The sequence below is a fragment of the Eptesicus fuscus genome, chromosome 20 (assembly GCF_027574615.1).
Source record: "Eptesicus fuscus isolate TK198812 chromosome 20, DD_ASM_mEF_20220401, whole genome shotgun sequence".
Taxonomy (NCBI): Eukaryota; Metazoa; Chordata; class Mammalia; order Chiroptera; family Vespertilionidae; genus Eptesicus; species Eptesicus fuscus.
In genome coordinates, this window is record NC_072492.1 from 10,469,699 (window position 1) to 10,485,173 (window position 15,475).

The following is a 15,475-nucleotide window of genomic DNA, read 5'->3' on the forward strand; positions in this document are numbered from 1 at the left end:
CCCTACTGGGGATTGAGCCCGAAACCCGGGTATGTGCCCTTGACCTGGAATCTAACCTGGGACCCTTTGGTCTGCAGGCCGGTGCTCTATCCACTGAGCCAAACCAGCTAGGGCGAGAGAGAATTCTTGATTGGCTGCCTCCTGATGCCCCCCACTGGGGATCGAACTTGCACCAAAGCATACCTTTGACCAGAATGGAACCCGGGACCCTTCAGTCCAAAGGCCAATGCTCTACCCACTGAGCCAAACCAGCCAGGGCAATTAAGCTCATTTTTTTAAAATAACACTTTAAAAACTATCTCTAAGCCATCTGGATATTAAAATAAAACTTTAACATACATCAGAATAACCTAGAGAATTTGTTGAAGCATATTGTCAGGCTTCACCTCCAGAGTTTCTGGTGTAGGAAGTCTAGGGTGGGACTAGAAAATGTTCATTTCTAATAAAGAACCAGGTGCAGCTGCTGCTTCTATTCCAGGGATCACACCTGAAGAACCACTGGTGTAAACTCAAGGGTTAAAACTATGAGGAACTGCCAAAACCGGTTTGGCTCAATGGATAGAGCGTATGTCTGCGGACTGAAGGGTCCCAGGTTCGATCCCGGTCAAGGGCATGTACATTGGCTGCGGGCACATCCCTAGTAGGGGGTGTGCAGGAGGCAGCTGGTCGATGATTCTCTCTCATCAATGTTTCTAGCTCTCTATCCCTCTCCCTTCCTCTCTGTAAATCAATATGTGCAGGAGGCAGCTGATCGATGATTCTCTCTCATTGATGTTTCTAGCTCTCTATCCCTCTCCTTTCCTCTCTGTAAAAAATCAATAAAATATATTAAAAAAAAAAAACTATGAGGAACTCCCATCCTATCCAGCAGGTGGAGGCATTTGGGGAGCACTCCTTGGAAATTTTTCAGGGACCCTTCCAGAGCCCAGGGGAAGCCCCATTTTCTACTCTACCTTCCACCCCATTATCTACTCTACCTTCCACCCCTCCTGCTTCATCCTAAGGCTCAATGGCTTAGCAGTACACTGGTGAGGTAGAAATGCTTCAGACCAAGTCAGCAAGGTATCCAAGAACTTCCAATGAAGTGAGAGACTCTGAGAGTAAACAATTGCTAAACAAAATGAGAAATAGGGATAAATGCTGGAGGAACAGAGCAGGATTGGAAGTGGCTTGAATGTGGAGAATTTGAAGTGTCAAGGGTCAGGAGATAAGGAATGATTTGAATGATTTGGAGGTCACCAAAAGAAGGTGGCAAGGATATTCTAATCTGGCTGTGGAGCAGGACACACTAGGGCACAGGGGTCTAACAGCTCTTGACTTTTCAGGAAATCTGTAAACTGAACACCAGGTGCAAGTCCAACAGTTCCACTCAGGTATGTGCAATAGAGAATTATCAATCCCGTTTTACAAAAACAAACAAACAAAAAAAAAACCCTCTGAAATGTTAGAAATGTTAAGCAATTTGCCCAAGGCCATCCAACTAGTAAGCAAGAAGAACCAAACTGGAATTTAGAAGGCTCGCTCAGTCTAAGTCTGGTAATGGCCTCGCACACAGCTATGCCCCGGGGACAGGTCTTGTCCTCCGGCCTTTTCCCAGCTAGTTTCCCCCTCATCTCTTCCCTGCTGGCTTCCCTAGTCTCTTCTCTCAGAACTTTTTCCGTGACTCATGAGCAAGGGCAGGAGGCCAAAATCTCAGGATCTCTCCCACCACTTGCTGGCACTGTGTAACCTAAGCCCAGAGATCTCTGCTTTGGCATGTCGGGCATTCTCCAGGTTGCTGAGGGCAAAAGAGCCTAGCCATGAGACTGACTACGCTCCCTCGGCCTCCATCAGGCGTCCCCTCCCTCCGCGCGGGTAGCCACACCCCGGAGCTAGAACCCACAAGTTCCGTCCTGTAGGTGAGTCTCAGATGCCCCGGGGACACAGCCTTAGCTTCCAGGCTGAGCTGGCACCAGCACCCATCAGGGCGTGGATCTACAGACAGGCAATTCCACTGGGCCCAGACCCGGAATCAAGGGAAGAGGGGCAGCCCCAAACACCCCAAAGCTGGACGGCTGCCTCGCGCTCCGTCTCTGCGCCCGTCCAGTGACCCGCGGTCCAACCTCTCCTCCCCACCAGTGATTAAACCTCGGCTCCGCAGACTCCCCTCCGAGACCCGAGGCCCTGACCCCGGCCCTGGCACCGGCCCTGGCACCGGCCCTGGGGCAGAGCCGGGAGAGTTAACCCAACTGCCTCCCCGCCGTTCCGGGGGTCAGGTCGCCGGGAGCGCCTCCCATTGGCCGCGGAGCCGGCACGGCGCTGATTGGCTGAGGCCCTCCCGGGCTCCCCATTGGACGTGGCGCGCCGTGACTGGAAGTGGCGGTCCCGCCTCTGCAGGTTACCGGGCGAAGCCGCTGCGACTCCCGCAGCTCCCGGGGGACGCTCAGCCCTGGCCTGAGTCCCGACTTACTGCCTTGATCCAGATCTCCTGGCTATCCCGGGGACGTCAGCGGATCTTCTCCCGGATCCTTTTCCTCCATAACCTGCTGGGGTTATTTTTTTTCCTCCCCGGCTTCCAGTTCCCAGCCCCGCGTTTCCTTTCCCTACTCCCGGGCCCCCAGCAGCCTGCCATTCTCAGCATCCCACCTGCCATCCTCCTGGCTTCTGCTCCTTCTTGATCTCAATTCCTTTGACCAACAGAGCCTTATCATTACCTTCTCGCCAAACTCTCCTAAACTCCTCTTTCTTCTCTCTTTGCCAGCTCCTGACTTCCAAATTCCAGCTAACTTTTGACCTGACATTTGACCCTGACACTTGACTCCAGAACGCTACATTCCTACCTCCTGCAGCCTGTTGAAACTGAGGTCTTTCCTGATTTCTGACCCCGTTTCTGAAGCTCGTTTTGACTTTCTTACTCCTGGGCCAGTTCTTGCTACCACTACCCCACCATGGACTTCTTGATGAGTGGCCTGGCAGCCTGTGGGGCCTGTTTGTTCACCAACCCCCTAGAGGTGGTGAAGACGAGGATGCAGTTACAGGGAGAACTGCAAGCCCCCGGCACCTACCAGCGGCACTACCGAAACGTCTTCCATGCCTTCATCACCATCGGCAAGGTGGACGGCCTGGCTGCCCTGCAGAAGGGCCTGGCCCCTGCCCTCCTATACCAGTTCCTGATGAATGGCATCCGGCTGGGCACCTATGGGCTGGCTGAGGCTAAGGGCTACCTGCACACAGCTGAAGGCACCCACAGTCCTATCCGAAGCGCAGCAGCTGGGGCGTTGGCTGGGGTCCTGGGAGCCTACTTGGGGAGCCCTATCTACATGGTGAGAAGAAGGGTCTTGCCTGGGGCCTTCAAGGCAGACATTTGGTGTAGGGTGGGGACCTGGGCCTTCCTTCATAATCTGATACTGAGGTTGGAAGTGGACTTGTGTAGGGGAGGGGGAGGAACTTGAGTAACATACCTCAGTAAGGGTAAGGACCAGGGGAAGTCCTGGATATCACAGAATTACAATCTCACAGTCGGCCCCTTCTAGTCATCTCGTATAGGTGAAGGGTCTGTAGCCTGAGGCCCAGAGAAGGGAAGTGGCCAGCTCAAGGTCACACAGCTGCTTATTGCTAGGACTAGGCCCTGCTTTGTGCTCCTCCTGAAAGACTGAGAGGGAGGGTATGAGACTCAGGACAGTAGCCTCTCCAAAGTAAGCTGAGCACATGCCCCCATGAGGCTTTGGGGTCAGAGAGCAAGTTTTGTTCATGATCTCCCAACCTACCCAGAGTCTGATGGGGAAGCCTGATCGTGCTGGTAGCTGGAGATCCCATTTGGGAATAGGAGCTGGCATGAGAGACTAGACACCCGGGTCTTGCCCAAGATGAATAATCTTAGGAAATGTTGCCATTCTTCAACCTCTCCATTCCCCCCACCCCTGACCCACAAGGGAAGGAGGAAGTAGAGGGGGTGGAGTGTCTGTGGTGCTAGGAGATCCACCATCCCCAGGGGACTGGAGCCAAGAGACAGAATCTCATGACCAATTTGTTAAAGGGGAACAACAATAATTATCAGGTCAAAAGGAAATTCATTGTTGAACACCCTAGAGGAAGTGTGAGGGGTTCAGGCGCTTGGGTCTCTGAGGTGAAAGAATGGTCACTGGGCCATAGGTTGTGATACTCTCTCGTCCCCAGGTGAAGACACACCTACAAGCACAGGCAGCCTCAGAAATTGCTGTAGGGCACCAGTATAAGCATCAGGTAAGATGTTTCCAACCCCATGGGGGTCTCTGCCACTCTCTCCCACTGGCCCCAGCTTTCTGTCTGCACCCAACAACTCCAACCCAGCCAAGGCTCTGCTCAGCCAATCAATTCAGCCTCACTCTGCCCCTGAAGTCCACCCAGGCCCTCTTTCCCACACGTTCCCCAGTTCCTCTAGTCCTCTGCACCTGTTTCTCCTGCCCTGTTCTCCTGGTCTGCTAATGTCCTCACTCCCGTACTCCCTAGTCTGGGATGGCAAGGGAGGGAACAGCGAGGTGGTAGACAACTGAAGGGCCACATCCTGGTGTTAAGTTCACACACAACTGGTTGTCCGGACATCGATGCCTGTTAAGGACCCATCCTTAGCAGGGTTAGGAGATGGCAGCCCCTGATGCCAGGGTGACTAAACCCCACCTCATGGTCTTCCCCTACCAGGGCATGTTTCAGGCGCTAGCCAGGATTGGCCAGAAACATGGTCTGGTGGGGTTGTGGCGTGGGGCCGTGGGCGGCCTACCCCGAGTTATCGTCGGTTCTTCCACCCAGCTGTGCACCTTCTCATCCACCAAGGACCTTATGACCCAGTGGGAGGTACTGCCCGGGAAATGGGTGGGGCCGCCCTGGGAAATGTGGGCAGGGGGGAGTACAAACTGAACTGGGCCCTAGAGGGGTGAGGAAGTGGCAGGATGGCTTGGGGGTCCGCTGCTACACCAAGCATGTCAAACTCAAAGGCTAACACGGGCCAAATAAACAAGGTGTAAGTGTATGTGGGCCGCAAAGAAACAAAAGCTTCAATTTTCATAGAAACGTAGGTTTATTTCGATAGAGACATGCTGAAGACAAAGGGCTGAAATAAATGAGTAATTGTTAGCATAAAATAATAGAAAATTTTAATAAAAATTAGTATTTTTTCTTGAACGTTAACTTACCAGACACTGAATAACTGCACAAATTAATAAGCGTAACACAAATCAACCTATTTTTCTTGTTCTCCGAAAGCGAAATATTTCCTGTTGCGCACACCAAACAAGCCAGTCCAAGACTAATGACGTGGCCATCGGCTGCTAAAATATTCGCTGCCAGTATTAGTGGAGAGAAACGGTGCGCTGCGCATAAGAGAATGCAACACAATGATAGTAATCAGTCATTAGCGAATGTTGTTCGTTATTAATAATTATGTATACCAGGATATTGTAAAAATTAAGTTACGAATTTTTTATTAAAACGTTTCTTACATACCGTTATATTGGCTGGGCCGCAAAAATATTCATTGTGGGCCACGAGTTTGACATGCTTGTGCTACACCCTTCCCACTGCTCTTGTCACTCCCTCCCAGGTGTACCTGAGCCTTCAGTGTTATCACACTGTATTAACTGATAGAGTGGAAGCTCCCAGAGTTACCAGCTCTACTGTATTCCCAGAGCAGGGCCTATCCTTTCCTAGGAGTTGAATGATTGACTGACGGAGCTCTTCCTCCCTCCCTTTAGATATTTCCTCCCCAGAGCTGGAAGGTGGCTCTAGCAGCTGCCATGGTGAGTGGCGTTGCGGTGGTCCTGGCCATGACACCCTTTGATGTGGTTAGCACAAGGCTCTACAACCAGCCCACAGACACTCAGGGCAAGGTAAGGGAGTGCTCTGTGGTTCAGGCAGGCAGGGAAAACGAGGGGGGAGGAGCAGATTGCAGATGCAAGTGGGACAGGCTAAAAGGTAGCCTGCAGGGGTGAGACCCCTGATGGGCTCTGACAAACTCCTTCCCTATTCTCTCCCTCCTTCTCCAACCTGCTCTCAGGGCCTCATGTACCGAGGGGTGCTGGACGCTCTGCTGCAGACGGCTCGGACAGAGGGCATTTTTGGCATGTACAAGGGTATAGGAGCCTCCTACTTCCGCCTCGGCCCTCACACCATCCTCTCCCTCTTCTTCTGGGACCAGCTTCGCTCCCTCTACTACACGTACACCAAATAACAGCCACTCTCCCACACTCCACCAAGTTGGTACTCCTTGGACACTTCTGCCTCCATTACTATGTCCTGGTGACTTCTTACCAGGTGACCTCTCACCCATAAGAGGGGGACAGCCAATCCCACTCCCTATCTGTTTTCTCAGGGTTGAATCACTATAAGAGATAGTTTCCCTCCCCTCCCTGGGTGTCACTTTAAACTCTCTCTACCCGTTCCCCAGTACATTTCACTCATTTCACTCCAAAGTATATGCCCCCCCTTTCTTCACTGCCAGTCTTGGGTCCCTTCTGATCACATGTACAACTTTAAAATCCCCCTCCAAGACCAAAGGGAATTGGGGGGACCCAGCTGTCCTGTTAGATTCAAAGGCACAGAGATTATATTGGTTATAAAGCAAGTTTATTTCTGCAGAGAGGTGTCTTATGTTTATACACAGGGAAGGAATTTGGGGAATATATCCAACCCTTTGTTCCCCTTGCAGAATGGGGTCCCCAAGTCTTCAGCAGCATCGTGTAGCATTTCAGCATCTTTACTGGGGACCAAAGATGTTGGGATCATGAAGAGTCAGACTGGTCACCAGCTGTTCAAAGTCACCCAGGCTCCAGGGTGGAAGTGACAGATTTTCAGGGTCAAGAGATGACCTATTGTCAGGGCTTGGGAGTGGGGGAACAGATGGGGAGAGAACATCATCCAGGCCTCATGTTTGGAAGTTACCCTTTCCTGTTCCTTGGACGACCTGGGTATCTGTGACCCCAAACCTCTGGCCCACTCCCACTTCCTTGGAGGACCCCACCAGACTGCTTCCCTGCTCTGCCTCTCCCAGCCGATTCTCCTGGGGACCCCACCCTTGAGCCATGTGCCCTTTCTGTTCTCCTTACGGGGGCTGATTGAAGGTGAGCAGGAGATCAGTCTGGTACTGAGTCAGCCTCAGCAAGGCCTGGTGCAGTGTCACGTCCTTTGCCACCTAAAAGGATCAGTGTCAGGATGTTCTGGGGCCACCCTCTTCACCCCTCCAGGCCATCTCACAGCCACCGGCCCTTACCTGCTGGTTCTCTTTAGCTACCCGCTGCTTGCCTGAGAGGACCCAGGCTTCTTCACAGCAGCCCCTCAGGGCCAGGTTCTCCAAAAGGAGGGGCTGCACAGCCTCCACTTGAACAGACCTAGCCCCCTGCACCCCACCAACGTCCTCAAAGTGGTACCTGGAGTGGGGAGGAGCAGGTCAGGAAGGGGCATCCCTCACCGTTGCCCCACAAGCATCTTTAAGTCTGGGCTTCGCTCACTTTGGGTGATACGTTGCTGCCCTTGGAGTTCTCATTGATGAACCATCCAGCACAGGCCCCGCCCACTCCGGGTCCGGCCCTCCCATTGGTCAGCCACGGTCTGCCCCCGCTCACCGCGCGGCCTCCTCTCCCCGCACGTGGGCCTGCAGCTCTAGAAGTTCCACGATCAGGCTCTGGTCCGTCACGCGGTGGCAAAAAACTTCTTGGTTGTCCGGGACCGGTCGGAGGTCGCTGGAGAGAGGCGAGGCAGGCACGGGTTGACCCCTGCCCCTCTCCGCAGCCCCGCCCGGTCGGCCTAACTTCCGTGTGGGGGCTTTCTCACCTTACGTCAATGGCCCCGGGAGGGAGCGTGGCGGAGAAGGCGCCCCCAAACAGTGGATAGTCTTGCGTGGGCTCCATGGGCCAGGGACTAGAGAGATTTAAAAGAAATCTTACACGGGGCCACGTGGCATCACCACCCTGCGTTTCGCCACAGCCCCCGCCCTCACCGGTCTTCCTCGGCTCCGGCCCTTTAAGATGTGGCCCCGCCCTGCGATCGCGCCGGCCAGTGGGCGCCCGCGCCTCCGCCGCGGCCCGCGGGGCCGCTCCCAGAAGCCTGGTCCCTCGGAGGGCGCGGGCGGGCCGCGGGGTCGCCTGGGAGCTGAAACCGGTTCTGGGTTTGTGACGTCCTGTGGCGGCTAACTCGCGCCCGCCCGTCTCCTCCTTTTAAAGGGGTCGCACGTTCTAAGAATGTCGCTGAGACCCTCCTTAGGGGTCGTTGCTCGTCCAAGTGGCCGGTGTCTGAGACCGGGGAGACTATTCTCCGTCACCCAGGCCCCTCCAATAGGCTTCTTGACAGCGAATGAGCTGCCAGGTCGCTAATTCCCGGATCGATTGATCGGTTGCAGGGAAGGAAGGGAACAATGGGGCCAGGTGTGGGGCCGGGTTAGGATTCAGGCCTCACTCCTTCCTGAAAGCGAGCCCCAACCCGGAGATTATATAGCTAATCCTTCTCAAATCTTCGCCTTGGGAACGCGGTGAGGGAGTGGGGAGGAGGGCCCATACCGCCCCACACACACCTGGACCAAAACACAGATTAAACCCCCTGTTGTTTTCCTTGCTCAGATTTTTAGTGTACTTAAATTTCTGCTCAGTTCTATCCTCCCAGCTAATCTCCCCATTCATCTTTGATTCCCAGCACCTGGCAGAGTGTTTAGAGCATAACAGTCCCATTATGCCTTGAGTGATTAAATACATGGTTCTGGAACCCAGGGGACCACTCCGGCCCTCAGCCAAGAACTGAGCAAGAGGATCCTCATCCTAAGGCCATCCCACCCACGGGATTCCAAGTACTGACCATACCTCTGGACCCTAATAATTTTGTAACACTGGGGCCAGAGGGCACATATATTTTGGTACCTTACTTTGCCAGGCCCTGTGTGAAGGGCTGGAGATACAAAGGCAGTTAGGACACAACCTCTGCCTCACCAGAGGTATACAGGGAACTGTGGAGGAGTACACTTTGAGTCTTACAGGTTGACTCAGAAATCAGGGTAGCCTAGTGTGGAGAGCGGCTACAGCATTTGGACAGGTTCAAGCCTGGGACTAATGAGAGGGCACGATCCTCTCATGGCAAAGCCATGTGCAAGCCCTCCCAGCACAATTATAGCCAAAGGCTATAGTTGTAAGCTTGACCTTATGGTCCATACCTGTGGTCCCACGTGGCTAAGTGATAAGGGCTGCGGGAGGTGCAGCAAGTAAACAAAGCTTGATCAGGTGCATGTAATTGAGTAGATTCGAAACCCGCAAGAACTAGTAACCACGCCCTTACTTTGCCTCATGGAATCTGGCTATAAAATAAAGACTCAGCTTAACAGGCCGTGACGCTGTCTCTCCATCAGAGAAGCAGTGTCCCACCGAGACCCAGCTTTATTCTCTTGTCTGTCTTTTCTAAATCCTTCACCGCCCCCTCTCAGGTTCACCCATGGCCGTGCTGGCTCGGCACAGCCTAGCGGTACTTCAGCCAGGGAAACATCAGGAGCAAAGACTTAGAGATGAAAGGGGAAGTCCAAGTACAGACATGAGAATGGTTAGGTATGCTCTTCCAGATGGTAAGAAGCAGACCTCCATGAAGTGATGGAGGTAAAGGGCCAGACCTCCTCTGAGAGAGTGGGGTTGAAGGCCACACTAACTTAGCAAATTCCCACTCTTAACTTCTCTCTCTCTCACCCTTCACCTCTCTCTTTGTGTCTGTCCCCTCTTCTGGACCTCCCAACTGCTTTTCTCCCATGCATCCCCTTAACAGTTTGGTGAATCCCCTGGACCACTACTGGGAGAAATGTTTTTAAATTCATAAACTAAAAAATGTAGAAGTACAAAGGAATGAAAATATTTAAATACAATTATCAAAATGAAAACCCCAGATTTTTTTATATAGTAAAAAATGTGCTCTTTTGTTATTACATTAACAAGATCTGGCAGTGGGTCTAATAAGTGTAATGCAAGCCAGTGATGCACATAAATCATAGTTCAGATGATCTCTCACCTAAGAGAGACTATCTGATCACTGTTGTGACAATCTCTGTTACTGTGCTTTGTTATCTACAGCCACCATGTAAGGAAATGCTAAATTTCAGTTAAGAGGTCGTTGAAAATAAACGTAGTTTTTTTCCATCCAAGTTGATTGTCTGGAGCTTAGGAAACCCAGCTATGAACTTTGTGCCCCAACCATGCACTAGGCTCTCGTGGGGGGAGCGGGGGGGGGGGAGAGATACAAAAACATGTGAAACATGGGAGCTCTTTCTGAACCTCCAGCCTGAGTGAGGGGAGCAAGGGCACATGGCTCACATTCTGTAATTTGATAGACATTCGTACCCCCCACTTTACATCTGAGTAAACTGCCTCAGAGAGATGCCAGGGGTCCTGTGGCAGTGATAGCCACAGGAGGTTTCTAGGAAAGAACCTGATATCATGAAGACAGTGTTTGAGGTGGACAAACACGTTCTAAGTGTGTCCTCTAATTTGGGATGATTCTATAGCTGTCACCCACAGCCATCCTCCTCCCCCTCATACTCTATATGCAAGGCGCTTTGAACTTCCATCAGCCTCTTGATTGATTCAACCCCTTTCATGCCTCTGGGCTTTTGCACATGTGTTCTCTGCCTAGAACTTACTTTCCCCCTTTCCTGGCTAGCTGCTCCTGAGGGTTCCTGTGGCTCTTGGCCTTTCTGTTCCCACTGCAGGCACTGTATTATAACGCTAATACTCAGGAAATTCTAAGCATCAGGAGGGCAGGGACCATATCTGTCTTTAATTATTGAGTAGATGTTGCTTAAGAGACAGGAGGTTATTTACTAATTAACACCAGTTAAGGAACAGAATAGAGAGCCCAGAAATAAACATACCCATACCTTAATGGTCAAATAACATTTGACAAAGGAGGCAATAACATACAATGGGGTAAAGATAGTCTAGTAAACAAATGGTGTTGGGAAAATTGGACAGATATGTGCAAAAAAAAAAAAAAATGAAACTAGGCCACCTTCTGACACCATATACAGAAATAAACTCAAAATGGACTAAAGACTTAAATGTTAGACTCTAAATCAGAAAACATAGGCAGTAAAATCTCGGACATTTATTGTAACAACATTTTTTCTGATACATCTCCTCAGGCAAGGGAAACAAAAGAAAAAATAAATGAGACTACATCAAATTAAAAAGTTTTTGCAAAAAAATATATAAAAAATAGTTTTTTCATAACAAAGGAAACCATCAATAAAATGAAGACAACCCACTGAAGGGGAGAACATATTAACAATGATACATCTGATAAGGGGTTAGTATTCAAAATGTATAAGGAACTTATAAAACTCAACACCATGCTCTGGCCGGTTTGGCTCAATGGATAGAGCACCGGCCCTGCCAACCAAAGGGTCCTGAGTTCAATTCCAGTCAAGGGCATACATAAAACTTAAACACTAAAAAAAAAAACCCTACACAATTTAAAAAATGGGCAAAGGGCCCCAGACTGGAGTGGCTCAGAGGTCACAGTTCTATTGCTGCTCAGGGCACATGCCCAGATTGAGAGCTCAATCCCCAGTGTGAGGTGTGCAGGAAGCAGTCAATGATTCTCTCTCATCATTGATGTTTCTATCTCTCTCCCTCTCCCTTCCTCTCTGAAATCAATAACAAAAAATATTTTAGCCCTATTCAGTTTGGCTCAGTGGATAGAGCATCGGCCTATGAACTGAAAGGTCCCAGGTTCGATTCCAGTCAAGGGAACATGCCCAGGTTGTGGGCTGGATCCCCAGTGGGGGGCTTGCAGGAGGCAGCTGATCAATGATTCTCTCCCATCATTGATGTTTCTATCTCTCCCTCTTCCTTCCTCTCTGAAATAAAAAATATGTTTTTAAAAATATTTTTTAAAAAGCAATCAATGAATACATATATAAGTGGAAGAACAAATCAGTTCTCTCTCTTTCTCTCAAAAAATCAATAAATAAAAATAAAAGTTAAGAAATGTTGTACAATAAAGAACTTGACTGTCTATGGTTCCTAGGAGGGAAATTCTAAATCCTTGGAATTTCCCTAGCAATATAAGTCCTTTGTTATTCCTAATGGGCCCTGATAGTTCATACTAATGAGATGATTAGATAGTTTATGCAAAGGAAAGAATCAGGATGGGGGAGGCCACATCAGAAAAAATAACCATGTGATTAGAGGGTTAGCACTTTGAGCCACTTGTTCACAGACCAATAAAAATTCTGGACACTGAAGCTCAGGGAGACTTCTTGGTTGGTAAACACATTAATGTGCCAGGAGGGTGGTGCACCCTTACTCCCAGGGAAAAGGGCATGGAAGACGTGCTTTGGGGACCCTTCAGACCTTGCCGATGTATATTCTGACAGTGGAATGGCAATCCTAAGTACAGCAGTTCCCTGAGTTCTGAGAGTTATTCTTGTAATGACTGAACCTGTGAGGATGGCAGGAACCCCTGAATATGTGGACAGCCTGGGAACCCATGAGATTTATGGCTGGCATCTGAAATTAGGGCAGTCTTATAGAAAACTGAGTCCTTAACTTGTGAGATCTGATGCTAAATCTTGATGGTCAGCACCAGAATTGTATAGTAGTAGTATGTCTAGTTAGGGTTAGACCAGTTGGGGGTGAAATAGAATAAGAACCCATTATACTATCCAAGTTCAAGGTGGTGAGGGTCTGCACTAAGCTTATAGAGGACGAGTTCCCATTACAGCTCTTCAAAATCGGAAGGATCCTCATGGAGAGAAGGGAGGCAGGTCATATTCTCAAGGGTAAGGCAGGGTTTTCTTGGGCTGCAACCCCAACTAGGATCCATGTCTCCAACCCAGGGGAATGTCCCGTCCCTTCCCCTGGAACCTCCGAGAAGGTGCCACTGGGAGTCTGAGGGATCTGACTCCAAAATGCCTCTTAATTTGGCTCTTTTCACCTGCTTTACTTAGTCAAGTCCATTTCCTTGTATAGGTGAGGTATTTGGGAGTGGGGGGAGCCGTCTGTACTACGTTAGAAAAGGATCTAGGAAAGAGAGGTTGGGTGAAGACAAGGTCAGCAGAGCTAGGATTCAGTGGTCAAGGAGAACAGGCTGGCCTCTCTAGTGTCTTCTGTTGCCCTGGATACCTTCCTAGGGGCATCCCAGGATACTCCAGTGACTCATGCAGTGGGAAGCTAAGCCAGTCAACTGGTTAGACTGTCGTTAGCAGTGCCATTTCTTCTCAGTCTCCCCCTTTTCTGCTAACCCCTTAAATGTTGTGTTACCAGGTCCTACACACTCCTCCTAGATAACCTTACCCATGCATATACCAGTGCCTCCCACACCCAAGATCTCTTTATTTAATATGTATATATATATATAAAATATTATATATATATATGTATTTATATATATATATATTAAAATATATATAATTGATTTCAGAGAGGAAGGAAGGAGAGATAGAAACATCAATGATGAGAGAGAATTATTAATCGGCTGCCTCCTGCACACCCACTACTGGGGGTCAAGCAGGCAACCCTGGCATGTGCCTGGGATCCTTCTGTCTGAAAGCTGGTGCTTTATCCACTGAGCACTGAGCCAAACCAGCTAGGGCCCCAAGACCTCTTCTGACTGCCTCCTGGATACCCCTAATTCATGCCCCACCAATGCCTCAAACTTAACACATCCTAAGCAAAGCACATCTTTCTCTCAAACATGTGCCATTGTGCTATTACAGCTGATGGAATTACCACCCACCAATGAACCCAGCAAGTAGTCTGGGCGTTGGCTCTTTTCTTTCTTTCTCTCCTCACATCCAGATCCTAAAGATTCTACCTCCAAATGTCTCTCAAATCCTTCCATTTCTTTCCATATCCACTGCCACAACCCCAGTCCTGGCCAGCATTATTTCTACCTGGATACTGCAAAGCCTTCTTATTGAATTCCCCACGGCCTCTCCTTTCTCCTCTGTAGCTGGAGTGATCTTTCAAAAATGCAAACCAAGCCTGGCTGGCGTGGCTCAGTGGTTGAGTGTCGACCTATGAATTAGGTCATGGTTTGATTCCCAGTCAGGGCAGATGCCCAGGTTGCAGGCTCCATCCCTGGTGTGGGGTAAGCAGGAGGCAGCTGATCAGTGATTCTCTCATCATTGATGTTTCTACCGCTCTCCCTTCCTCTCTGAAATCAATAAAAAAATATTTTTTAAAAAATGCAAACCTAAGTGTTTATCCTATATAATAAAAGGCCAATATGCAAATTGACCGAATGGCAGAATGACTATGATGGGAACTGACCACCAGGGGGAAGATGCTCAATGCAGGAGATGCCCCCTGGTGGTCACAGGGGGAGCACCGCACAGCCAGAAGCCCTGAGCTGGGCCCATAGCTGGGGAGCACAGTAGCAGCAGCAGTGCTAAGGATGTCTGACTGATGGCTTAGGCCCACTCCCCATGGGCCTGACACCTAAGCCATCAGTCAGACATCCCCCCCCCCCACACACACACACACACACAGAGCTCCTGTACTGCGAGAGGGTGCAGGCCAGGCTGAGGGGCCTCCCACCCCCTGCCGAGTGCACAAATGTCATGCACTGGGCATTTAGTCCTCTATGTAAACCCCTTCAAATGGTTTCCCATTGCTCTTAGGATCAAGTCCAGATTCCTTAACATGCTCTGTTAGTGCCTGTCTCATTTATCTTTAGTGTTCCAGACATACCCACATTTGTTCAATTTCTTAACTCACTATTGCTCACTTCTGAGGCTTTGCAAATATTCTTTGAGTACCCTCCCTTCCCTTTCTTGTAATAATCTGCTACTCATTCCTCAGGTCTCAGCTAATTCCAGGAATCCTTCCTTGAACCTAAAAGTTTGGGCTGCATTCCCTGCTATGGGGTCCCAGGGACCTTGAGCTTCCCCTAAAAGATAATTTATTGAAATTGCTTGTTCCGGCCCATGTGGCTCAGTGGTTGAGCATTGAGCTATGAAGCAGGAGGTCATGGTTCGATTCCCAGTCAGGGCCCATGCCTGGGGTTGTGGGCTGGATCCCTAATAGGGGTCGTGTAGGAGGCAGCTGGTCAATGATCTCTCTCATCATTGATGTTTCTATCTCTCTCTCCCTTCCTCTCCGAAATCAATAATAATAATTAATATATATATATGAAAAGATGTTGAACTATTTAGGGGCAAATGAACTTGAGTTACATAACAGAAGTCACAGGAAGTGACTTCTACACACAGTCCTGTGAGCAAAGGAAGCAAAGGGTATCTGTCAGCAGGAACTCTTGATAATGCTGCTGCCAAGAAATGTGACTGCAGGACAGTGGGCCGAGGATGCAGCACGAGCGAGCATGGGCCTGGCTCTGCCGCTTACAGCTGTGTGACCTCTGGGCAATTTAACCTCAATTCTTTCTTCTTCTTTTTTTTAAGAAATAGGGCTAGTACCTTGCTAAATTCTGAGAGAAATAATTTAGATACATATAAACTGCCTGGCACATGCTTGGCTCATGGTAAATGCCACATTCAGCTACT

At 49.8% G+C, this 15,475-nt stretch overlaps 2 protein-coding genes across 4 annotated transcripts; one reads left to right on the forward strand and one right to left on the reverse strand.

Moving 5' to 3' along the window:
* Positions 1 to 2,377: 2,377 nt before the first annotated feature.
* Positions 2,378 to 6,582, forward strand: SLC25A35 (solute carrier family 25 member 35). Of its 3 annotated transcripts, XM_008153475.3 has the most exons (6): positions 2,378 to 2,530; positions 2,741 to 3,302; positions 4,156 to 4,221; positions 4,657 to 4,809; positions 5,706 to 5,840; positions 6,008 to 6,582. In XM_008153475.3, the coding sequence occupies exons 2-6, from the start codon at positions 2,928 to 2,930 to the stop codon at positions 6,179 to 6,181; spliced, it is 903 nt and encodes a 300-aa protein (XP_008151697.1). In that variant the 5' UTR covers positions 2,378 to 2,530; positions 2,741 to 2,927; the 3' UTR covers positions 6,182 to 6,582. The 3 variants fall into 3 exon arrangements, with proteins under 3 accessions (XP_008151697.1, XP_054565582.1, XP_027984113.1); XM_054709607.1 differs by having other exon boundaries at positions 2,378 to 3,302; XM_028128312.2 differs by lacking the exon at positions 4,657 to 4,809 and having other exon boundaries at positions 2,378 to 3,302.
* Positions 6,561 to 8,084, reverse strand: RANGRF (RAN guanine nucleotide release factor). The gene is made up of 6 exons (XM_008153474.3): positions 7,946 to 8,084; positions 7,780 to 7,866; positions 7,572 to 7,688; positions 7,220 to 7,376; positions 7,056 to 7,141; positions 6,561 to 6,830 (listed from the first exon to the last, which is right to left on the reverse strand). Exons 2-6 carry the CDS (start codon positions 7,854 to 7,856, stop codon positions 6,707 to 6,709), a joined length of 561 nt encoding a protein of 186 aa, XP_008151696.1. The 5' UTR covers positions 7,857 to 7,866; positions 7,946 to 8,084; the 3' UTR covers positions 6,561 to 6,706.
* Between the last annotated feature and the right edge of the window lie 7,391 nt (positions 8,085 to 15,475).

Bases quoted from the DNA above. Each gene is read 5' to 3' on its own strand.
- RANGRF (XM_008153474.3), bottom strand. From the start codon at position 7,856: ATGGAGCCCACGCAAGACTATCCACTGTTTGGGGGCGCCTTCTCCGCC. The intron at 7,689-7,779 runs GTGAGAAAGCCC...GCCTCTCTCCAG, and splicing joins CCCGGGGCCATTGACGTAAG to CGACCTCCGACCGGTCCCGG. The intron at 6,831-7,055 runs GTAAGGAGAACA...CCCACTCCCAAG, and splicing joins CTCACCTTCAATCAGCCCCC to CCCTGACAATAGGTCATCTC.
- SLC25A35 (XM_054709607.1), top strand. From the start codon at position 2,928: ATGGACTTCTTGATGAGTGGCCTGGCAGCCTGTGGGGCCTGTTTGTTC. The intron at 3,303-4,155 runs GTGAGAAGAAGG...TCTCGTCCCCAG, and splicing joins TGGGGAGCCCTATCTACATG to GTGAAGACACACCTACAAGC. The intron at 4,222-4,656 runs GTAAGATGTTTC...TTCCCCTACCAG, and splicing joins GGCACCAGTATAAGCATCAG to GGCATGTTTCAGGCGCTAGC.